The 25,137-nt window shown below is 50.3% G+C and overlaps 1 protein-coding gene across 1 annotated transcript in view; it reads right to left on the reverse strand.

The window, feature by feature from the left end:
- Positions 1-25,137, reverse strand: part of TMTC1 (transmembrane O-mannosyltransferase targeting cadherins 1) — a 1,415,052-nt gene that overhangs the window by 544,600 nt on the left and 845,315 nt on the right. The window contains exon 9 of the mRNA XM_085652351.1: positions 301-422. Within this exon, the coding sequence (XP_085508477.1) occupies positions 301-422 (122 nt within the window). The remainder of the gene's footprint in view (positions 1-300; positions 423-25,137) is intronic.

The following is a 25,137-nucleotide window of genomic DNA, read 5'->3' on the forward strand; positions in this document are numbered from 1 at the left end:
GTTCAGGTTGGGCAGAAGTGAAAAACATAGATTCAATGATGTCATATAAAGACTGATGAATACTTAAACACAAATGACAAAAGATTCGGATCCTAATCAATATATTGAGGCTCTTAAGTAGCTAAATTGAAGCAGTAAAGTTAATTCTACAACATTCTGGAGCAGCATCAGAAAGATGACAAACAAATAAACATTACATATTGTAAAACTAATATCATACAGAGAATGAAAAGGCAAAAAAGAAGCACAAGAGTTGCAAAAAACATTTTGCAGCAGAAACCAAAAGAAGCAGCGTATTACCTAGGCATGTAAAGTACTCGCTCTGCTACCACAAAGCCCACCCTGAAGAAGAGATTGCTGGCCGGTATGAATGGGAAAATGAGGAACAGTAAGCCAACCAGCACCTCCTTGTGTTCTTGCCTCTGTAAAAAACAAGAAAACAAGATCAATTAACGTAGTCAAAGCACTTTTGTTTTGACGAAAAGAAAATTCTATTTGAGTCACTTTTGGAAAGAGTGCTCTTGCAAAGATACCAAGATAAAATACACGAATTTCCTCGCTGATATGAACTTCACATTTTACCCTGAGGTATTTCTTTATAAACATATTTTATTACTTTTCCAACTTTAGCATCATACATAAAGGAGAATCAAGCATATATTTGGTATTCATCAGGCTTCGTCAGACCATCAAGTGTAAGTGCGTCTTATTGGTGTCTCAGACCATGCATCAGGCCTTTTGCACATCGATTACAGTCATGCTAACTATTGCGAACTGTCTGAGTTGTACATTTATAGTCTCGAGTGGGCTACTTAACATTATTACGTTTGTACTGAGAGACCCGAGATGGTAAAACATTACAGTAGAGCTTTTTTTTTAAACTCCCCTCCCTTCCTTCCCTTAACTCAGCTGGCCCTGACCTATCCTTACTGTTAAGTACTGTACCTCTACTGCTTAACCGTCCCTCCCCCAGTTTGTGCGTGTGTATATTCTGTGATTCGTTTTTTTGAATTCGTAAGTCCACATGCGTGTTTGCATTATGTTTGCTGTGAGGGAGGTAAAGGGGTGGGGTGGAGAGTGTGGGGGGGTGCAGATCCCAGTGGGGGGGGGGGGGTTCACCTACTGTTCATGCGCTACAGGAACAGGCTCCGGCGCATGTAACTTGAAGGCTTCCAGGATGGCGTCTCATTCCATGGAGATGAGCTTTTTGAACAACACACGGGCTTCCTCTCGCCTAATTGACGCGCTTTCTGCACTGCCCCACCTCACTACCTCCCCATGCCAGCCGTGGAGCGGTGGGGGTTTGGCTGACTTCCACCGCATGGTGATGGCGCGTTTAGCCATGAGTTTGGCTAGGTCCATGTAGCAAAGCTGTACCTTCTGTGCTTTAGTGTGTCGGTTGATACCCAACAAACAATTGCCTTTAGTACACGGCACGGGGCGGTCGTTGCCGCAGCAGTGATTGACACTGTCTCTGCCCAAAACCTAGCAAGGGCCGGGCACTGCCACAACATGTGGATAAAGTGTGCCTCCTCTGCCTTGCATCTGTGACAATGGTGTTGTGTGTTTGGAAACATACGTACGAGTTACTTACCTTCGGTAACTATGTATCTGGTAGAGACAGAGTCTAGCCGCAGATTTCTGAACTTAGAATATCCCCAGGCGTCAGACTGGATCCGGAAATGTTTTGCAGCAGCACCTCTGCGCACCGGGGAACGGCGCCGCATGGCTCTGCCCTGAAGTAGTCCGTGGACATGACGTCAGCGAAGCCATATAAGTCCCTACCGGCACGCTGATGTCAGTTCTCGTCGGAGAAATCTTTCCGCACCACAACGCGGAGCCACCACCAAAAACTGTGAGAGTATGGGATCAGTGTGTGAAAAAATGAAAATCAGTGAAACAAAAAAGAGACCCCAAGCCAATTGACTGTAGTAGAGTCAAAGACAAGAGAACTTAAAACAACAAAGAAGGTGGGAGGGAGGGAATAAGAACATGAGAAGGTCCCACACTGGAAGAACCAGGGTGTAGGAATGTAGGAGGAGACATAAACCCTCTGCCCCATCACTAGAATGGGAGGAGCAGAACAGGGAAAACAGAAGGAACCATCCTCCCGAGGAGGAAAGATGAAAGATGTCACTCCGCAGGAAGACAAAGCCACCCAGAGGGAGGCGAGAGCATAAAACCCAACCTGTAAAGGTCCTCGCAGAATGGGGGGGATAGGCGGGCGTTAAGGAATCTGCGGCTAGACTGTATCTCTACCAGATACATCGTTACCGAAGGTAAGTAACTCGTACATCTGATAGAGACATATAGCCGCAGATTCCTTAACTTAGAATAGATACCAAAGCCATGCCCCATAGGAGGCGGGTCTGCAACTGAACCCCACCAAGTTCCAAAGGAACCCAGCCGTCAACAAGTTGACGAAACACAGTGGGAGCAGCAATGCCACAGTGGCCAATCCCAGACCAGGAGCTCTGCAAGGAGCGACAAATAGTGGGAGGCAAAGGATCACAAGAAACCGAGGGACGGCATGAAAGCCCATCAGTGTACACAGTGTAGAAAGGGAGTACAAAACCAGAAGGGCAGTGCGGAACGAGAGAGTCCAAAACTTCAGGAAAAGAAAAGGAAGCGATCACAGGGACCGAGGGATCCACAGGATCCGATGGGTGTGCAAAAGAGAAGGGCCCAGAGAGAGGACAAGACTGTATGACCGAGTCCAAGCATACAGGTCGAACATGCATAACAGTGAAAGAAGCACTGTGGAAGCGCACCAACAAGGACACCGGGGACAGCAGCGGTAGGATGCTGACCATGCCCAGGAAGAGCCAATTTCACTAGAGACACCAGACTCAATAGTGCATAATCGCCCTTTCCCAAAGAGACATTGGAAAGGTCGGACATCAGAAACATAAAATCATGACTACAAAAAGCACATGCGGGAGGCAGAAGTACACAGGGTAGACCGTGTGTACAGCCCGAACCACACCACATAAAAGGAAAGGCACAAGGAAGTGCCACGAGAATAGTCCAGATGTGAGAGATGCCTCACCAGGTATGTAACCTGTGAAAGGGATTCGTGAAGCGAACACACACATAATGAAGGACTGCACTTACAAGAAGTCCAGGGCAAGCCCACGGACACCGCAGCAAGGACCTAGTGTGGGTGACCCCTGGGTGTGTGAAGACGCCAGACTGAACAAACATCAGGAGAAGACTCAGCCATAAAGGATGAATGGCATACAAGAAACAAGAGTGCACCATAGGTAACAACAGCCATTTTGCAGCAGAACCGGACAGATAAAGTCCAGATCAATAAGTGACACCAGCCACTCGGCAGGGAGGAGCCACGGTCCCCCGCGAGGCACACTGGAAGGGTGACCAGAATAGGGAGGAACCAGTACGAAACGTACATAGAGTAACAGGAATTGTATAGAGATGTGCATACAAGTCCACAGAAGACAATCAATCAATCAATCAGTCATGGCATTTGTAAAGCGCACTACATACCTGTGAGGGTCGCAAGGCGCTGAGGGGTGGGGGATGCTGTTACTGCTTGAAAAGCCAGGTCTTGAGGAGTCTTCTGAAGGACAGCAGGTCTTGGGTCTGCCGTAGGTGGATGGGGAGGGTGTTCCAGGTCTTGGCGGCGAGGTGGGAGAACGATCTGCCACCAGAGGTCGCTCTTCGGATGCGGGGGACTGTGGCGAGGGTGAGGTCGGCGGAGCGGAGCTGGGAGGAGGGGGTGTAGAAGCTGAGTCGGCTGTTGAGGGCGTTTCCGTAGTCCAACCTGCTGCTGACGAGGGCCTGGGTGACTGTTCTTCTTGTTTCGGTGGGGACCCACTTGTAGATCTTGCGGAGCATGCGGAGGGTGTTGAAGCAGGAGGAAGAGACGGCGTTGACCTGCTTGGTCATGGAGAGGGTGGAGTCGAGGATGACCCCTAGGTTGCGTGCGTGGTCTGTGGGTGTTGGAGCTGTTCCCAGTGCTGTCGGCCACCAGGAGTCATTCCAGGCCGAAGGGGTGGATCCGAGGCTGAGGACCTCCGTCTTGTCCGAGTTCAGCTTCAGTCGGCTGTTCCTCATCCATTCGGCGACGGACTTCATTCCTTCATGGAGGTTGGTTTTGGCGGTGTGTGGGTCCTTGGTGAGGGAGACGATCAGCTGGGTGTCATCAGCGTAGGAGATGATGTTGAGGTCATGCAGTCAGCCGACGTGGGTGAGCGGTGCCATGTAAATGTTGAGCAGCGTTGGCCTGAGGGATGAGCCCTGGGGTACGCCACAGATGATCTCGGTGGCTTCGGAGCGGAAGGGGGGGGCGGACGCTCTATGTTCTGCCAGAGAGGAAGGAGGTGGTCCAGTCCAGGGCCTTCTCTTGGATCCCAGCATCGTGGAGGTGTGTTCGTAGTGTGCGGTGGCAGACCGTGTCAAATGTGGCTGACAGGTCCAGGAGGATGAGGGCTGCGGTTTCTCCGTTGTCTAGCAGGGTCCTGATGCCATCGGTGGCGGTGATAACGGCAGTTTCGGTGCTGTGGTTGCTGCAGAACCCGGACTGGGACGGGTCCAGGATGCTGTTCTCCTCGAGGTAGCGGGTCAGTTGTTTGTTGACGGTCTTCTCGATGACCTTCGCCGGGAACAGGAGCAGGGAGATGGGCCGGAAGTTCTTGAGGTCCTTGGGGTCCGCCTTGGGTTTCTTGAGTAAGGCGTTGATCTCGGTGTGCTTCCAGCTCTCCGGGAAGGTTGCTGTCTCGAAGGAGATGTTGATGGTTTTCTGGAATGGGGTGCGAAGATGTGGTGTGGGCAAGGGTCTGACAGAGAAACGGAGTGGATGGTGTTCATGATCTTTATAGTGTCATCATCGTTGATGTTGGTCCAGGAGAGCAGGCGGTTTGTGTGGATGGTGGTCGTTGGGGCGGAGGTCTCAGTGGTTGTCGGGGGGGGTCGTGTTGTTGAAGCTGTCGTGGATGTCTGCGATCTTGCGATGAAAGAAGGTGGCCAGCGAGTCGCACAGGTCTTGCGAGGGTGGGATGTTGTCGGTGTTTGAGCTGGGGTTGGAGAGTTCCTTCACGATGTTGAAGAGCTCTTTGCTGTTGTGTGCGGTGTTGTCTAGGCGGTCTTTGAAGGAGGCCCTTTTGGCTGATCTGATGAGGTGATGGTGTCTGCGGGTGGCGTTCTTGTGGGCTGCGTAGCTGTCCGGGGTTCATTCACGGAGCCAGTTCTTCTCCAGCTTTTGGCAGGTTTGCTTGGAGGCCTGAAGGTCTTCAGTGAACCAGCTGGCTTTCCTGCTGGTGTGACTGTTGGATGGTTTCTTGAGCGGGGCGAGGGTGTTGGCGCAGTCGTCGATCCACTGTCTGAGGTTGCGGGCGGCGGTGTCCGCGTCGGTGGGCTTGGGGGGTGGACTCTGGGCGAGGGTGGTGGTTAGCTGGTCTTCGGTGACTTTGCTCCAGCAGCAACGAGGCATCTGTTGGGAGCGGTGGTGCGTGGTGGGTTTCCAGAAGGTGAAGTGGATGCAGCGATGGTCAGTCTAGTGGAGTTTGGAGGTGTGGCTGAAGGAGATGTGGGGGCATGCGGAGAAGATGGGGTCGAGCATGTGGACGGTGGAGTGGGTGGGTGTTGTGACGAGTTGTCTGAGTCTGAGGTTGGCTAGGTTGTCGCTCAGGGTGGCAGAGTTGGCGTTGTTGTTGTTCTCGAGGTGGAAGTTCAGGTCCCCGAGGAGGATGTAGTCCGTGGAGGCGAGGGCGTGTGTGCTGACGAAGTCAGCGATGGAGTCGCTGAACTGTGGTCCGGGTCTGGGGGGTCTGTAGGCGAGGGTTCCTCTGAGGGTGGTGTTGGGGTCGGTGTGGATCTGGAAGTGCAGGTGTTCGGCGGTGCTGAGGGTGTCGGCGGTGCTGGTCGAGACTCTGAGGGTGTTCCTGTGGACGATGGCGATTCCTCCTCCTACTCCGTTGGTGCGGTCCCTGCAGGTGATCTTGTAGCCGTCTGGGATGGCTATGGCGATGTCGGGTGCCAAGGAGGGGTTCAGCCAGGTCTCCGTCAGGAAGGCGACGTCCGGGGTGTTGGAGTCGAGTAGGTCCCAGAGTTCAACGGCGTGTTTGCGGGCGGAGTGGGTGTTGAGAAGGATGCATCTGAGGTAGTTGGGTTCTTTGGTAGGTGGGTTGGCGGGCCGGATGCTGGTGAAGCTGCAGTATCGGCAGGAGAAGGGTCCTTGGGTGTGCTTCGGGGCGGCCAGGCAAAAGGTGCGTGATTGTCTGGCATTGAGGGCGTGGAGGGTGCTGGAGTCGTAGCGGGGACGGGTGTCGTGACGTTCATGGGGGCTGGGCGCAAGCCAGGCACGGACGGGCGCAGACAGGCTTGCCTTAGACGCGCCTTTGGCGCGCCCGCTGTGCTGCCGCCATAACAAGGGGAGGTGGGAGGGAGGAGCAGCTGGGAGGGAGGAGTGGCCCAATTGGTGAGCGTGGGGCGGGCCGCAGGGGACGCAGCGGCGGGAAAATGGGAGTGAGGAACGGCGAACAAGTAAACAGAAGGCAAAAAGGCAAATGGCAAAAGGGGGCACAAAGGGAGGGGAAGAAAAGCAAATAAGCGATCACAGAAGCAGAAACAAAAACAAATCCAGAATACAGTGCAATTTAGTCAAACAGTAGTACAGTAACAGTAGAGGCAAACCTACGGAGGCGAGCCTCGTACTCCAGGCAGCCGGGGGGGCAGCAGGACACAGAGCACGGGCACAGGCAGGTGGAGCTGCGCGGTGGGGGGAGCGACCTGCCTGGAACAGGGTCAAGGGTCGCTCCCTTCACTGCGCAGCGGCCACCATAAGAAGAGGGGGTGGGAGGGAGGAGCAGCTGGGAGGGAGGAGCGGGCCAATGGGTGAGCGGGGGGGCGGGGCCGCAGGGGACGCAGAGGCGGGACAACGGGAGTGAGGAACAGTGAAAAAGGAAACAGAAGTCAAAAAGGCAAATGGCAGAAGGGGACACAAAGGGAGGGGAAGAAAAGCAAATAAACGATTACAGAAGCAGAAACAGAAACAAATCCAGATTACAGTGCAATTTAGGCAAACAGTAGTTCAGTAACAGTAGAGGCAAACCTACCGATGCGGGCCTCGAACTCCAGGCAGCCGGGGGGGCAGCTGGACACAGAGCACGGGCACAGGCAGGTGCTGTGCGGCGTGGGGCGCGACCTGCCTGGAACAGGGTCAAGGGTCGCTCCCTTCACTGTGCAGCGGCCACCATAAGAAGGGGAGGTGGAAGGGAGGAGCAGCTGGGAGGGGGGAGTGGGCCAATGGGTGTACGGGGGGCGGGACCGCAGGGGACACAGCAGCGGGAAAACGGGAGTGAGGAACGGCGAAAAAGGAAACAGAAGGCAAAAAAGCAAATGGCAAAAGGGGGCACAAAGGAGGGGAAGAAAAGCAAATAAACGATCATAGAAGCAGAAACAGAAGCAAATCCAGAATACAGTGCAATTTAGTCAGACAGTAGTACAGTAACAGTAGAGGCAAACCTACGGAGGCAGGCCTCGAACTCCAGGCAGCCGGGGGGGGCAGCTGGACACAGAGCACGGGCACAGGCAGGTGGAGCTGCGTGGCGTGGGGAGCGACCTGTCTGGAACAGGGTCAAGGGTTGCTGGTGAACGTCCTGAGGAGAGCACCTCTACAGAGAGCAGCCGCGTCCTGAAGTAGAAGTATGCCAAAACTCCTGCTCGGATGGCAGCAGGGGAAGAGGAAAACCCGTGCCGGGGAAGTACCCAGGAAAGCAAGGCACAAGGCAATGTACATGAGCGGCGCAAGTGGCTAAGATGCCACCATGCAAGAAAGAAAAGCACTACCCACCACGGATAGAGGAGGGGAGAACCAGGCATCTCAGAAGCGCAAGGAAAGCGTCAGCCCTCTGTAACAGTGAACACAGTAGAGAGCAACCACCAGATGCACATAGAACATAAGAGAAGTGCGCCATGTCAGTCCTGCACCCCTTGGTACCGTGACAGGGCACCGACGAAGGCTGTCCACAGGTAGGACATCTGCAGCGGCAGAACCATGCAGAAATGAAACAGACAAGCAGGAGAGGCTGAAAGGACCCTCCTGGAGAAACATACAAGGTAGAAACCCCGAGAAGGTGAGCATCTGCACTTGCAAAGGAGTGCCACGGACGAACCGCAGACTCCAACAGATAGGCCATAGAGTGATGCCAACCGGTGGACCGCATTCAAGAAAAAAAGACCACAGTCACATCCGCAGGGCAGCGCCCTCCGGAAATGACTCCACAGGAGCCTACCAAGCCTTATGTGTACGGGAGGCAGGTACACAGTAGCCAACAAATACCCCACATAGGGTAAGCCTCAACCCCAGCTAGGGGCACCTCTTGAGCAGGGGCTCATAGACAGAGGATCAACAGAACAGAAGCAGCCGATCAGCTGCAATAAAGGGAAGCAAAAATGGAGAGAAGTCGGCCAAACCACCTGAGTATTACAGCATGAACCCAGGAACCAGAACAACACTGCACATGGAAGTAATAGACCGTAAAAGGATCTCAAAAACATAAAATGATGGCAAGCTAGACAGGAGGCTGCTAAGTCCGCATGTTATGTTATGTTATGTTATGTTATTTTACATTTATAAGGCGCACAGATGCCACAGCAAGCGGCGTCCCGGCGCAACAGAGGACGAGTAACATAACAGAAGGATGAGACATACCAGCCACAACCGCTAGGCTAAAGGAAACAAGAATGTTTTCACCGCTTTCCTGAAAGGAAGCAAGTCCGGGATGGATCGAAAACTGAACGGCAATGTGTTCCAAAGGCTGGCCGCCAGAACACCAAAAGAGCGTCCGCCCATTCTGGCCTTTTTAAAGCGGGGAACTATGGCCAAAAATTGACCCGTTGAACGAAGTGTTCTAGCAGGAGTGTAGTAAGAAATAGACTGAGCCAAGATAGGAGGGGAAGGAAACTTCAGAATTTTAAAAACCAGGCACAGTACTTTAAATTTTATCCTCTGTCTAACGGGCAACCAGTGAAGATCAGAGATGGCGCTCTTAACTGAGCAAAATTTAGGCAAACCAATCAGCATACGACTGACTGACTGTCAAAAAGGGATACGCAATCAAACAGCAAATCCCGTAGACTCTCCCGAATATTTTCAGGAAAACCACCATCGCGCAGCCAGGCATGGCAAAGCAGAGCAACGGACCTGGCCATCGCTCGACCTACAGAGTCAGTAGAATCCATGGACGATCTAATGGTAAATTGTGCCATGTCCTGGCCATGATGAAGGAGACGAGCCACGTCAGTATGAGGACCCTCTGGAAGAGAGGGAAGAAGACCCTCGACCGAGTCCCAAAGGGCAAAAGTAGCCTGTGCAAACACGCAAGTCGTGTTCAAAGCACAGATGCCCAAACTAGTGGACGCAAAACTATGGTGGCCACAGGTCTCCAACCAACGAGACTCCCTAGTGGAAGGCAGTAATGGGAGAGGAGAGGAAGGCTGCGTAGTGAAAGCCATCTGGACGACCCCGCCCTGAGCCCTAGGATGAAGGGACAAGCAGACACGGTCATCTGGAGCTGGTCGATGCCGATGTGCAATGGCCCTATCCACAGGGTCACCCGAGGAGGGCCGTGCCCACGTGCCAAGAAGGGTGTCAAATAACGACCCGCTAAAAGGCAGCAAGGGCTCCCCCTCCACCTCACCCTGGTGGAGGATATCCAATAATGGATCTGAAGACAAAGAGACCGAGGGGGGATGCAAGTGTAAAAGAGTTGCAGCCCTGCGAACAGCCCTTGCATATGCAGCACTAGCCTCTGTAGCCATTCTAAGGGGCGATTACAGATCATCTGTAGGGGACGGTTGAAGGCTAACTTGTCCAACAGAAAAGAGAGACGCCGCAGTCGGATGAGATGGGGGCCACTGGCTAAGGGGCAGCAGGTCCAAAGGGCAAAGAGACACCCCTGGGTGTTCGGGGTCCGTGTCCTCCTCAAACAGAGGAACAATAGGGACCGGCGCCAGCCCCGGCGTCGACCGGCGTCAAGACGGCGTCATATCGATGTCGACAATAAGCAGAGGTGACTCAGCCCGGTCTCAAACCGGCATCGACTCACCCTTCATAGAGACCTGTGGAGAGGAAGTATGCCGACAAGGAGTCGATATCCGTGGTGCAGCCACCGCCGATGTCGGTGCAGGAAGCCACATAGGTCTATGCGGAGACATGGCAGAAGGGCTTAACGTCTGACTGGGATGCCCCTCTGGGCAGTTTCCCGACGTCGTCGAGGGACTCAGCTGGCGCCGAGGGCGAACCCGCCAGCGAAGATCCGACCTGAGTCCCTACCTCCACTCTGGGGCCTGAAGGCGCACCTGGGAGAGGAGGTGACCCAAAAATGGAGTGCAGAGCCGTGAAATAGGTTTAATTTGGGTCTGAGTCGTCCCATCTCCCGGAAAGGGTGGGTATAAGGGGGTCAACTCCTGGGGGCCCACACCCGGCAAAGACCGGGAGCCGTGAGCCCCACTGTCACGTTGAAGTGAGGCCGACGACCTCCGTGACTTGTGCTTCCGCTTACCTGCGTGAGGCGAACGATGTCCGCGAGAACGACTCCGCGACCGAACTTGAACAGAAGCCCCAGCCCGAGATGGAGAGCAGGGCTGAGGCGCCAAGCGGGACATCCGGGCGACCAATAGCTTCATCCAGCGCTCCCTCAGGGACTTCGGCCTCATCTGCTGGCAGGCGTCGCACTCCTCTGAGTCATGGTGCGCTCCTAAGCAACACATGCAGATCTCGTGCGGATCGGTCACCGACATCTGCTGCGTGCACGTCTCACATGCCTTAAAGCCTGAAGGCATCACACACTGTTCCCGGACGCCTGAAGGCGTCCAGAAGGCCTGGGTAACAGGCCAGGCCAGAGGAACCGCTTACTGCTGGTTCCGCGTCGAGACGCGGAAAAGAAGGAAACTGACATCAGTGCACCGGGAGGGACTTATATGGCTTCTCTGACGTCATGTCCGCAGACGATGTCAGGGCAGAGCCATGCGGTGCCATCCCCTGGCGCGCAGAGGTGCTGCTGCAAAAAGTTTACGGATCCAGTCTGACGCCTGGGGATATTCTAAGTTAAGGAATCTGCGGCTAGATGTCTCTATCAGATACTGCAATCGGTGTGGTGTGAGGTATGCCTTGGATGTGACCATGAGCTGAATACATTTGAATTTGGCGTTCTGTTGGATTTTCCTGGGAAATTCTAAAATCGAGTCCCATTCTTTGTCTGTCAGTTCTTTATCCAGGTCCCTTGACCATCTAGTACGCAAGTCTGTCAGGGTAATGCCCGAATGTGTTCTAATGCTTTTGTATAGCCATTTGGTGAGGTGCCAGTCATTTCCCATGAGCTACGTCATATGGACCAGTTCGTGTTGGGCAGGTGCTTCCCTGCGTAGGGCCCAATGTTTTCTAACATATTGTAAAATCGCAGCATGTATAGTGTGCCTGCGACCCCGGTATGCCTAGTGAAGTTCTTATGGTCCATAAGGATGCCTTCATCGAACAATGCACCTACCGTGGTTACCCCGTCCTCAGCGCAGGCTGATATCCTCCGTTTAGTAAGCAGGCCGGTAGGGGTGGGGAGTCCTATCAGTGGCGTGTTGTCTGAGTATGGGGGACAGCTGCATGTGTAGTGTAGGGATTTTTTCCAGTATGTGAGTGCAGTGCGTAGGAGCCTGGGGCGGTTAGGGGTATTCTGGCCCACGGGAGCAGGAGTGTGTGCAGTTCCCCTCGATCAAGCTCAGGTGTTGTGTAGCCAATTTTGTGTAAATTACGCCCTTCCAGCCAGAATGATAGCCACTGCAGCTGGCTTGCGTGACAATAGGCGCGGTAATCCGGAACCCCCAGACCACCCTTATCCGTGTCCAACTGCAGTTTAGTCAGGCCCACTCTGCGGCGGCCGTTGCCCCAGATCAGGTCAGTTGGTTTCTTGTTCAGGGAGGTAAGTGATAACTACTGGTAAATTTGCAAAAAAATATAGTAGTCGGGGCAGAACCACCATTTTTGAAATCACCACTCTACCCATCACCAAGATTGGTAGGGACATCCAGAATGTAACCTGCGAACGGAGTGCTCGGATAGTTTTGTTCAGGTTTTCCTCTTTTAGGTCTGGTGCGATTCTATAAATTTGTATGCCCAGTTATTTAAAGGTATGGGGGCAACCGCCAGGTTAAATTGCCCGAACTGTATCGCATCCGGGCTTACCTCCAGGTAGAAAAAAAAGGCCTGCGACTTGGTCTCATTTATGGTAAGCCCTGAAAGTAGTGCAAAATTAGTAAAGATCTCTGGCATCGGTGTGAGGTCAGTAGTCAAGTCACCTAAATATAATATAATGTTGTCTGCATAGGCAGATAAAATCTGCGTTGAAGTGCCCAGACGGATCCCCTTCTGCTCCGCTGTTAGCCGTATCTTTAGAGCCAGTGGTTCCAGAGCTAGTACAAATAATAAAGGGGACAGCGGGCAGCTCTGTCTAGTGCCCCTGCCAATAGGGTATCCCCGTGAAATGTGTCTGCCAGTGCGGGCCCTGGCAGTGGGGGCTGAGTACAGTAGTTGGATCCATTTCAGATAATCAGGGGTGTGCCAAATTTCCCCAGTATCTGGATCATTTAATCCCACCTAAGAGTATTGAACGCCTGTCTCAGGTCCAATGTGATGCAACCAGCCGTGTGATTGTCTGGGGGAGTGGATTCCATTACGTGGTACAGCCTCCTAATATTAAGTGAGGTGTTCCGCGCCGGCACAAACCCGCATTGGTCTGGGTGGATTAATTTGTGCAAATATGGCAGTAGATGACGCGCAAGAACCTTACTCAGTAATTTATATTCGGTTGTGAGCAGGGATAAGGGTCTATATCCTGAGATGTCTAATGGCGAACGACCCGGCTTAGGGAGGGACACCACTAACGCCTGCATCGTGGTGTAGGGTAGCATTCCTGAGTCTATTGCAGCGTTGTATAGTCGCTCTGGGTGTGGGACCAGGGGGTCAGCGTATGTGTCAAAGAACACGACAGGAAGGCCATCAAGGCCAGGGGCCTTGTTTCGCGGGAGATCGTGGATGGCTTCTTTAATTTCCGCCCTCGTGATAGGGCCGGAGAGGTCTTTTTGCACTGTTTGTGAAAGTTTAGGAAATGGGAGGTCAGTTAAGAATGCGTGAAGAGAGTCTTCTACCATTGGTGGCGGTGACTGATATAGGGTTTGGTAATACTCGCAGAAGGCAGAGTTAATGTCTTGCTGTGTGTCTACAATGGTCCCACCCGGAGTGGTTACTTCATGTATTGGGGTCTGCTGGGGGTCGTCTCTGATTATAGACGCCAGGAGTGGGCCAGCCTTGTCGGCTTCAGCGTGCTTAGTGTGCGTGTAAGCAGTGTAATCAACTTGTCTTAGCATTTCTAACAACTCTGCATGTTTGATGCTGGCTTCCTGTAGTGCCGCGCCCTTGGTAGGGTCTACTGCTGCTTCCTGTACTAGTTTGTTCAATGAGTTTTCCACCGCAATTACGTTGTTATGTATTTTTTTCCTAACCCCTGCTGTGGTGCCAATTGGGATTCCTCTGATCACTGTCTTGAATGCATCCCACTCCACCTGCTGTGAGGAGGCGGTACCAGCATTCTCAGGGAAGAAATGTGTGATTCCCGCAGATAGTGTGCTGTGAAAGACCGGGTCTTCAAGCATTTGGGGCCATAACTTACAGTGGGGACTGGAGTGGGGACTCTGCCCCAAGCGAGAGTGACCTCTAATGGGTTATGGTCTGAGAAGGTCTTTCCCATATACGTGGCATGCGTTATCTGGGTAGTGGTAGAAATAGAACATAAGATCCTGTCTATTCTAGTGTGCAGTTGGTGTGGATGTGAGAAGAAGGAGTATTCCCTACTGCTGGGGTACTTCAGTCGCCAGGCATCCCCCATGCACAACCCCTCCACCCATTTGTATAGTGCTTCGGCCTGCCTAATTGCGCCAGCGCTTTGAAGGGGGGGGGTGACCTATCCATGTCTATATCGAGTACTGCATTGTAATGTACCCTGAGGTATTACTTCATTTGACAGTTATAGATCTTCAGACAGACAGACATGCTAATTGTGTAACATCTTGCGATAGTAGTAGTATAGCCCACATCAATGTTGTTGACAACTTCTTGCAAGTTTTGTGTGGCACAGAAAAGTGATTGCAATAATAAAAGAAGTTGGAATCACATGTCTGACGGGCTGATTCAGTGTCAACTTAAGGATGCTGGAGGCCCTGAGTAAGCCATATTTTGGGTGTCCCTGTAGGGGCCAAGTTGATATCATATTACCTATTCTTGTTAACTCAGGCATCCATAAAGCCACACAATACTAAATTATGTGTTAAGTATGTATAGGGTCACACAAAAGAGTTCAAATATTTCTTGCCTACTACCCTACCTACCCTAAAAATCGTTACTAGACAAAGTCAGAGGTAGGGATAGGCAGAGGGTTAGAGAGGTTTAGAAAGAGAATATAATACACTAATAGTCAAATAGAGAAACAAGTTCACTTTCCCAGAGGGTCCCGTGCAAACGTTGGTGCTCTGGGGAATTGCCTACTTTGCCCATGCCTTAAAACATCTCTGGGCTGATCGAGATTTATTAGATTTCAAATTTCACACAAATATATTTTGCAGAATAAGTGAAACGTTACTGATGTTCATGAAATCTTGAATGATTTATACTAAGGGCCACATACAGACTTCAGAGGACGGTACTCTGTCCGTCAGGGTGGCAGAGGACAATACATCCCCCACCCTGATGGATCTCTGGACACCAAATTTAGAGATTATTGCTCAGTGGTGGTGTCTGTACCTTGACAAACCTGATGGTTCCTGTAAAGGTACAAGAAAAGTTTGGTAGACAACCACTGTCAATTTGACACCAAACTTTAACAAACATTATGAAAACAACAACTAATGTCTCCACACACATAATAATGGGAGTTTTTTCTGTGGGTGTGGGGGTCAATATTTGTTTTTTTCTGTCACTTACTAGGTTTTACCTGGTGGTGAAAGACAGAAAAAAAGATATCAGCCTGTTCACTCTAATTAGAGCAGGGGGTGTATTGACCTTCGTCCAATGATCCGTACTCTGATGGGCCATCAGAGAAGGTTTCTGCTGACAGCAGGGGTTCCACTGATGGAAAGCTGATGGTTATTCTGATCCTAAAGAGGGGGGCAGGACGACTGGTGAACAGGGTATTTTGTCGTATCTGTTGCAAACTACCTAGTCCGTCAAACTATAAATCACGCCCTAAGTTGGGTAACACTACATTTAACACCTATTTCTTTACACGTTATACCATATTTTTGCCATTTCTCACAGTTGGACATAACATGTGTTACTACCTCTAATAATGATAGTACAAGTGACATTATTCATGACATTACTAATAGTATTCACAATTATAGTCAATAAGCATTACAGATAATCATCACATATGACATCACTTTTTAAAGCACTGATGACATCAGCAATTAAAACTAATCAAAACGGATATGAAAAAGGTGTCATATAAAAACTTAGTTATGTCTTCATGATGTTTGTCACTGAGCTTTTCATTTACAGAAAATGTCTTTGCAGATCATAGGTCCCATCAGTGCTCAATTTGTAAAAAAATAAGTGCCGGTGCTCTTGTCAGGAGGCCACTGCACCCAGCACCACACATCACTGCAGCCAATGATAGTAACAACACACCTACTAACCATCACACTCCCACCAGCGAGACAATTCATGCTATTTCATGACCCCAAAGCTATAAGAATGGCTTGGGTGGCAGGCAATAGTAATTTTTAATGTATATTGAATTAATAATCAACTGTTTATCATGAAGTTTTATGATCACATGTAAAATCCATTGCTGAATGACCAATTCAATGATTTTTAGTTATTACTACTCAAATTAATTACTATATGTCACCAGCTTTCAAGTGCCTGTTTTAATTGTTCTTTTAAATATCAACAAAATATGGCAAATACTGCCTATACAACGGACAATAACAACAATTTGTAATGCCAATTGTCCCGGCTTGTGACTGAAAATTAAGATCGATTCACTTTGGCAATGCAAGTCTCTGTTGAGGGCAGCTACCAGGCCTCTGCAACTTATGTGAGCAGTTTAACCTGCCATTTTGACCTGGCAAAATAAATATTTTGCCCGGCATAAACCTTCCTTTTTTAATATATGTAAGTCACTCTTGGGGTAGGCTCTAAACAGCCCAGAGGGCAGGGTACAGTGTATTTAAGAATTGGACAATGTACTATTAACTTTACATTTAATAAGTGATAACTTTCAATTGTGAGCAGGTAGAAAGGTCAACTTTGGTGTCTAACTATCGCCCTTGCCCCTGATCTGGTCTGATCACCTCTTGATCCCATTCCACATCCTTAACGAAAACCTTTCCAACCGCAACAAATCTGCTTCCCTGCCCGCCAATCACATCAATTGGAAAAAGGTCCAGGATAACATTACTCTCAATCCGTTAATACAAATTCAAGCACCTACCCTCTCAGGTAATATTGATACCGATGCCGATCTTTTTCACAACTGGATCACCCAAGAAATAAATTCCAGAATCCCGCCCCCACGTCCCCGCACCTCCCGGGGCAAAACTAAACCCAACGCCCCCTGGTTTACACCAGAACTCGCTAATGCTCATCTGCTTTGTAAAAAAGCAGAAAGAAAATGGCGGAAGGCCTACGAGGTTACTTATCGTTCCTCCTATATCGCAACTAGGAAAAAATACCTTTCGGAAATTAAACTGGCAAAGAAAAACTACTACACCAACGCCATAAAAAACGCAGGCCAAAAACAAAAGACGCTGTTTGCGATAGTCAAATCATTTACTCAACCCAAGGCTCTGTTGCCTGAAATCCCACCCTCTCAGAAACTCTGCGATCAAATTTCTGACTTCTTCGAGGAAAAAATTGCCTCGATCCAAATCAACTTTCCCCCCCCTGCCACTCTCCCAATCCCCCCCCCACTGGTCTCCCAAAACTGTACGCTAAGCCGCTTCTCCCTTGTCACGCTTGAGCAGTCGAAAAAAGCCATCCTGGCCTGTAAATCGGGCTCCCCGTCCGATCCTTGTCCTCCCAAGATACTTCACCAACTAATCAACGAGGTTAACCCGACCATCAACAACCTAATCAACTCCTCGCTTAGCTCAGGCACCGTTCCTAGCCGCTGGAAAAAAGGAATCGTCAAACCCCTTATGAAGAAGGCGAATAAACCCCCGACGGATCTCACCAACCTCCGCCCAATCTCGTTACTCCCGGCCTTGGGAAAAATCACGGAACATCTAGTCCACAATGAACTGAAACACTATCTAGATGAAAACAACCTTCTCCATCCTCAACAATCTGGATTCCGCCCCAAGCACTCGACAGAAACCGCCCTCATTGAACTGTCTGACACTATAAAAACCCTGCATGATCAGAGAAAAAACTCCATCCTCATCCTTCTCGATCTAACGGCGGCGTTTGACACTGTCTCCCACACTATCCTTATCAGCAGACTCAGGGACATCGGCATCTCTGACTCTGCCCTTTCCTGGATCTCCTCTTTCCTCTCCGACCGTTCCCAAGCCGTTTCTTTGGGCCCATTTCACTCCAAAGACAAACCTGTCTCCTCAGGTGTCCCGCAGGGCTCCATTCTGAGCCCTCTCCTTTTCAACGTTTACCTCATTCCCCTCCTTAATCTAATAGAATCTTTCGGCATACCTGTTACCTCCTATGCCGATGACACACAGCTCATTGTGCCATTAGACAAACTATCCACCAAAGCTGAACTCAACCTAAAACACTGCCTGACTGAAGTATTTCGTTGGATGGACAATAACCACCTGAAATGCAATTCGAGCAAAACGGAAATCCTTCCGATCGGTACTAACATCTCCTTTTGTCCATCACTTTGGTGGCCTGACAATTCTGTTGCCCCCCCCCAGACAGTTTCGTCAGCCAGGAACCTCGGCGTTACCTTTGACTCCGACCTCTCCTTCGATCAGCATGCCAGAACCGTCGCAGGCAAATGCTTTGGAATGATCAGATCCATGAGAAAGTTTTTTGACTTTCTTCCCATCGATGCCAGAAAGACGGTGACAGTAGCACTCATTATCTCGCGACTGGACTACTGCAACGGCTTGCTCGCAGGAGCTAAAAAGAAAACCATCCAAAAACTGCAGAGCGTACTACACACAGCCGCCCGTCTTGTCCTGGGCCTTCCCCGCAGATCCTCTATTTCTGCAGCACTTCGCTCACTTCACTGGCTCCCCCTTCACAAAAGGATTCTCTTCAAGATCCTGATTATAGCCTTCCGTGCCTACAACAAAACTGGCCCTAAATACCTCACCAAACGCTTCCCCCACTACCTGCCCAGCCGTCACCTTCGCTCAACCAACGACAACCTCATTCTTCTCCCCAAATACAATCTGAAAACGAAGGGCGAGAAGACCCTCAGCTTCCTTGCAACCAAAGCCTGGAACAAACTACCCAAATCCCTCAGACAACAAACCCAGGAAAAACCGTTTCGAAAACTGCTAAAGACCTGGATCTTTAATCTCCCGGACGATCACTCCAAAGCTTCCATCTAATCCTCTTGCACTGGCTCACTTAGGTTCCCTAGCGCCAAGATGCTCCCTCCGGAGCGAACGTCGCGCTCTATAAATACCCCACAAATATACAAATATAAAGAATTGTACTTTTAAACCCTTTTTAATGGTAAAGCCAACTGCCTAAAACTCAACACAGACAAAACGGAAGTGCTGATCTTCAGGAATAACGCCTCCCCGTGGAACGACGTCTGGTGGCCTATTGAACTTGGACACACACCCACTCCCTACAGACCATGCCAAGAAGCTTGGCATCATCCTAGACTGCAATCTCTCCATGAAAAGCCAGATCAAGTCAGTCTCCTCCAGCTGCTTCCTCACTCTTCGCATGCTCCCTTAGATTTTCAAATGGTCCTTTGCCAACACCAGATGGGCCAATGCTCAAGCCGTAGTCACCAGCCGACTGGACTACGACAACGCATTTTACGTAGGAATCACCTCGCACCTCCTGTAGAGACTGCAGACCATACAGAATTAGGTGGCCAGACTCATCCTTGACCTCCCAAAGTGAACACACATCACACTCCACCTTAGGAAGCTCTACTGTCTCCCCATTCAGAAGAGACGTCAGTTCAAGTTGCTGATCCTACCTACAAAGCCTTACACAACCAAGTACCAGCACACATCAACCACAGCCTGAACTTTCACCAACCCTCCAGACATCTATGCTCCGCCTCCCTCTCCCTCGCTCACACTCCTCGCATCCCCTGAAGTAACAGAAAAGGATGCTCCTTCTACCTTGCTGCGAAGGCCTGGAACAACCTCCGCCTTCAACTCCCGACCTCATCCTCTCTGTTGGAATTCGGAAAAGGTCTCAAGACATGGCAGTTCAATTGATCTTTCCCTAGTAGCAAGGTTCTCGGTGCCTGGATACCCTCATGTGTAAATAGCAGTGCTTTATAAGTCCTGTTTGATTTGATCTGTTTTTCACTACTGCAAGGCCCACTGGTAAACCCAGATTGCAAGTCACAATTCTGAAAATGCCAATTTTAGAAAGTTGCAGAAAGAACAAATATTGGACAGAATGCTGAGCAAATCAAACATTCACCCCTTGTCACAGATCTGGGTTTATTACATTATTAGTTTGCTCACCAACCCACCCCATTTTGGACCCAGCCATATGCAAATCTGACTTGACCCTGCTCACCATGGGAACAGTCCAGTCCTCTTTAGGTCTCACCTAGCGCAGCGCGCATGCGCTGCTCTAGGAGAGGGCCTCTTGGAATCACTCCAGCTTCCAAAAGACTTCTCCGTGTGGGTCCACACATTCCACTCCGTGTGGGCCCACACATTCAATTGGCCTTTGCGTATGGCTTTCAAAAATTGAAAGCCTACAATTGGCCAAAGGCGGGTGCATGTCCCGCCTTCTCTCTAAACGTTGACTCACATGGCCCAGGGGTCTCGGGAGCGAGCAGCAGTGCGGCCGGGTGCCAGCTGCATACCTTGCATTCCTTGCACTGTGCGCACACCACACGCGGACTTGTTTATTTACTAGAGCGCGGTAATGCCTTCCTGCACAGAACACCCCAAACATCAACCAAAGCGATGTTGTGGTTGGTTTCACTTTCTTTAATCACCGTGGCTCCACTCCCATGTCCCAAACAGCATCAAGCAGCAATCGCGCCGGTGGCGTTTGTATTTATTTATTTACTAGAGCGCCGTAATGCCTTTCTGCACACAACATCCCTCCCACCTCCCAAACATCAACCAGAGCGATGTCGTGGCTGGTTTCACTTTCTTTAATCACCGTGGCTCCCCTCCCATGTCCCAAACAGCATCAAGCAGCAATCGTGGTGGCTTTGTTATTTATTTATTTACTAGAGCGCCATAATGGCGTCCTGCACAGAACACCCCTCCCACATCCCAAACATCAACCTGAGCGATGTCATGGCTGGTTTCACTTTCTTTGTGGTCTATTTCCAAGCTCATTCCTCCCCCTCCCAATCAGTCACTGGGCTCTAGCAGAGCAGCGGAGCCAGGGGGACGGAGATGACGTGTTATACTGCTGCCTTAGAGCACAGGACACTGAATTGGTGTAGTTGTTGACACCATGTTGTTACTGGTGCCGCCGAGCAGGATCACATAGGAAGCAGCGGGGGCCCAGGAGCAGCAGCAGGCGACAGAGTAACACAGGCTTGTATGACCCTCGCACGTCCCGCAGAGCAGCACTGGAGCCACATTTAGTTATGCAGGGAGAGGACTTCCCTCTCTACACTCATACAACCCTGATTTTGTAGATTGCATCGTTCCGACTTCTTTCAGGTGAACCAGCAGCACGGGTTAAAAGCATTCCATTTAACTTTCCAAGGGGGCCTCTGGTTCCCACCTCTTCGGTTCACGATACAGTGATTCGTCTTCACTGAACAGTTAACAAGCAGCAAACACAAGGTAATGCTTCCTGTCCCTCCCTGCTTTACCTCTTGCTCCCTATGTCTCCTTTAAATACATCTCTTTGCCCTAAACATTAGCAGTGCTTCTCTCCACAATCCCCCAATGTCTGAACCTTTGTCTTCCTTCTTTCAGAGAGCCACAGCCCTTCATGCTCTCTGTGTTCCTCCTGTCTTTGTCTGCCCGCTGTTACCTCTCTCCTTGCTCTGTGTCTGCTGACTGCCTGTTCCCATCTTACCCTTGTTTAATAGGTATGTGCATATAGGTCCGCTGATAGTTTCTTCTTTGCACAATTGCTCCGGGATATGCAGTTCCTTGCTTTGTGTGCATTTGGTGTTTGTGATCGCACGTGTAATCTGAGTGGATCTGGGGTGCTTGTATTTGTATATGCACCTGTGTGATTTGAGACTGCATATATCTGTGGTCCTTATGTTTGTATGTGCATGCATGTGATTTGAGAATATGTATATCTATGGTGCTTGTGATTGTGTGTGCATGTGAGTGATTTAAGAGTGTATATATCTGCGGTGCTTGTGTTTGTATTTGCACAAGTGTGATAATGTCTGTATATCACGGGTGTTTGTATGTACACAAGTGCGATTTGTAAGTGTGTATATCTGTAGCTCTTGTGTTTGTATGTGCACAAGTGTGATTTGTGAGTGTGTATATTTGTGAGGCTTGTCTTCTTCTCCCCATGTCTGGTCATCTCGGACAGGCCCCTTCTCCATAAATCCGCTCTACCGCCCACATCCTGACCTCTCCCTTTCTGTGGCTGCTTCTGCTCAAGTACTTACAAGCCCACACCCCCCTTAACTCAAAGACCTTCAGGGCATTTGTTGTGCGCTTGCCGAAAGTATCTCCTTTTAGCAGTAAACCCACCCCCCATGGAAATACCCGTCAGCCTTGAGGGGTCAGACCTGGTGCTCAGAAGGAGACGCTTTCCTTTGCCAAGGCTGCCCGGGGGGCTGCGCAGCGGCCCCTCAATAGGGTGGCCGCCTTAGTACCACAGGAAGGCACTGGAGTCGGCCTTCTAGTTTCCCTGGGGCCAGGGTCCAGGGAAGACTTCCGGCCGACCCCACTTCCGGGGAGGGGGGGGACAGGGGTACACATACTGTCCCCTGCCCAACGTGCAGCCTCTTGGTTCCTGCCGTCTCGCCTTGCCCGCCCCACCGCGTACCCGGCGAACTGCCAATATAGAGGATTTTGGGGGGGGGGGATAATTTCTAACCTATTGTTTTGTGTTGCAGGAGGAGTTACAGGGTGATCCAGAGTCTGCAGATACCAAAGGGTACTTCATGCAGCAGCACAGCATGGTGCTAAGCCAGGATACCCAGGGATGTCTTAGCGTTGTCCCCTGGAAGAACTATGGCGCCCTGTTAGCACTGTTCCCACTAACCTGCGCGCGTGGGCGCGCGCCCACGATGGTCACCCGGAGCGCGCAGTGTACTGCATTTAGCGCGCACACTGTCATCCCTACAAGACCCTTCGCGCCGCCGCTTTTTAAACGCGAGCGGCGCGAAATCCGGGCGTGAGGCAGGGGAAGAGATATGGTGCTTGCAGGCGTGCAAAGCCCATTGTGCTTAAAGGGCTTCTGCTTCAGCCCCCCACACCCCCGTCGTGTGTCAGCCCGGCTGAGCCAGCTTCCCGGGCACCCAACAGCCGCACCGAGTACTTCATGGGTCTTTAAAAGACCATTTGCATGTCAATGAGCTTTGTCGTTTTCGGATAAGACCTGTATTTTTGACTCCTCTTCCCAATAATCCCCGGACTACCAAAAGCACTTCGGCCCTCATTTGCACTCTGACAAAGTCACTTCTACTTCCTTTTTTTCCCTTTTTTTTTTGTTGCACATTTATATAGCGCAAACTCGAGCCGAAGGTATTGGAGCGCTTTATATGAGCACGGGTTACATTACACATTCAGGCAAGGGGAGAGGTGCTCGAAGGTGACAGAGGGAGGGGCTGCAGCTTCAGGCGCAGGGGCATCTATTCACATGCAAACAGCCCTGAATGCGTCATGTCTGTGCAATTTAGAGGGGCCTCACACATTCCCTTCCTGCCCAGGGCCCCAAACATCCTAGAACCGGCCCTGATTACCCCGAGGCAGCACGTGGTTCTCTTCACAGAGCTTAATTGCTGTCACTAAATTGTAAGCAAACCTCGGTTCTTCAAACATGCAGTCTATAATGTAATAAAATAAAGAAATGGCACAATCGCACCCACACTGATTACAATGTATGGAGGACAATCAGTTAAATCAGTTCTCTTGGAGTATCTCCTTTAAGTACTGTACATCACAGTGGGGGGTGGCAAAATTAACATTTTGGAAAGAGAGCCTGTCTTCTCGTTGTCTTGTCCAGGAGGGGGTGAGGAGCCCTACCCCACCCTGGCAGAGATCAAGATGATAGTAGAATACTGCATGCCCACCCCTGTGCCCACCCTGGTGGATCCTGTTCCCCCTCCTGTGATGGCTTCTGCCCCCACCCCCAGTGATGGCTCCTGTCCCCCCATGTGATGGCTCCTGTCCCCCCCCCACCTGTGATGGCTCCTGTCCCCCCTGTGGTGCATCCTGTCTCCGCCCTGGGTGGCTTCTGTCCCAGTCCTGGAATGGCTCCTGCAGCGAGGGTGAAGTTCTTGATGGGCCTCTTCTCAAAAAGGTTCAGCTCAAAATTAATATGAAAAGGTGGGCGAGTGAGTAAGTGAAGGAATGGGTGGATGGCTGGATGAATTAGTGAAAGGGTGAATGGATGAATGAAAGATTGAATAGATGGATAATGAGAGAGGATGGATGGATGAGTGAGTGGAAGGATTGATAAGAGAAAAGGTAAATAGCTGGATGTATGGGTGGAAGGGTAGCTGGATGGGTAAAAGGGTAGCTGGATGGGTAAAAGGGTGGATGGATAAGTGAAATGATGGATGGATGAGTGAAAAGGAGGATGATGAGTGAGTGGTTGGATGGAGTGAAATGATGGATGGGTGGATTGATGAATTGATAAGTGGAAGGGTGAATGGAGGGACGGATGAGTGAAAGGGTGGATGTAAGGATGGATGAGTGAGTGAAAGGGCGGGTAGATGGACAAAAGGATGAATAGATGAGTGAAGGAGTGAAAGGATAAATGGATGAGTGATAGGGACAATGGATGGATTCATGAGTGGATGAGTTGATGGATAGGTGGGCGGATGGAAGGAAGGATGGCTAAGTGAAAGGGTCGATGGATAGAGAAAGGGATGATGGATGGATGACTGAAATGGTGGATGGGTGGAAGGATGAGTGACTGGGTGGATGGATGGATGAGTAACTGAAATGGGTAGAAGAGTGGATGGATGAGTGTACAGGTGGATGGATGGATGGATAATGGATAGATGAGTGAAAGGATGGATGAAGGGATGGATGAGTGAAATGATAGATGGAAGGCTACATGATGGATAGGTTTGCAAATGGTTGAATATGTTTGGATATGACTGGGCTTACTTATATACTCTTGCGCGGCCACCTCTGATGTGTCTGTAAAACTTACCTATTGTCCAGAAGTTTTGTCCTGAATTTTGACCTCCTGTCCTGAATTTGTGTCCTGAATTTGCACCAATGCCAGTTGGTCACCCTATGGCAGAGGTCACGGACAAAGTTGGTTCAACAAGAGAAATGTACTATTGCAGTTGTGCCAAAATATAAATGATGCTCTCCATACCGTCCACTTACGAGACATTCTCACATGACCAGTTCCAAGGCTTCTTGATCCTATTCCGCTCTAAGGTGGCCGGAAGTCGTATGAGGGTCTGTAGAGTGAAGCAGCTGGGGTTCACACAAACAACTCACATTTTAACTTATTTTTCCACTGCCTCGATGTCATAAGGATTGACTTGAAACCGAAACTGCCCTTTCAAATAAAAAGAACTTACAACATCCAAACCGAAAACTAGATAGCAGGATAGTAGCTGCTTTCTGTTTTAAAAAGAAAACTGTGCCAAATGAGGAGTAGCTCTGACCCCTGCTTAACGTAAGCTTTTGGCACTGGTGACTGAGGATATATTTTAATGCACTTTGGCACAGCAAATAGGTTTGGCTTACGAATAGAGTGAAGTCACAGAGGGGCCTGGCAGAATATGCACGCACAAACACAGATCCCCAAGCACAAAGAGATAAAGA

Source organism: Triturus cristatus, chromosome 4_1 (assembly GCF_964204655.1).
Source record: "Triturus cristatus chromosome 4_1, aTriCri1.1, whole genome shotgun sequence".
Taxonomy (NCBI): Eukaryota; Metazoa; Chordata; class Amphibia; order Caudata; family Salamandridae; genus Triturus; species Triturus cristatus.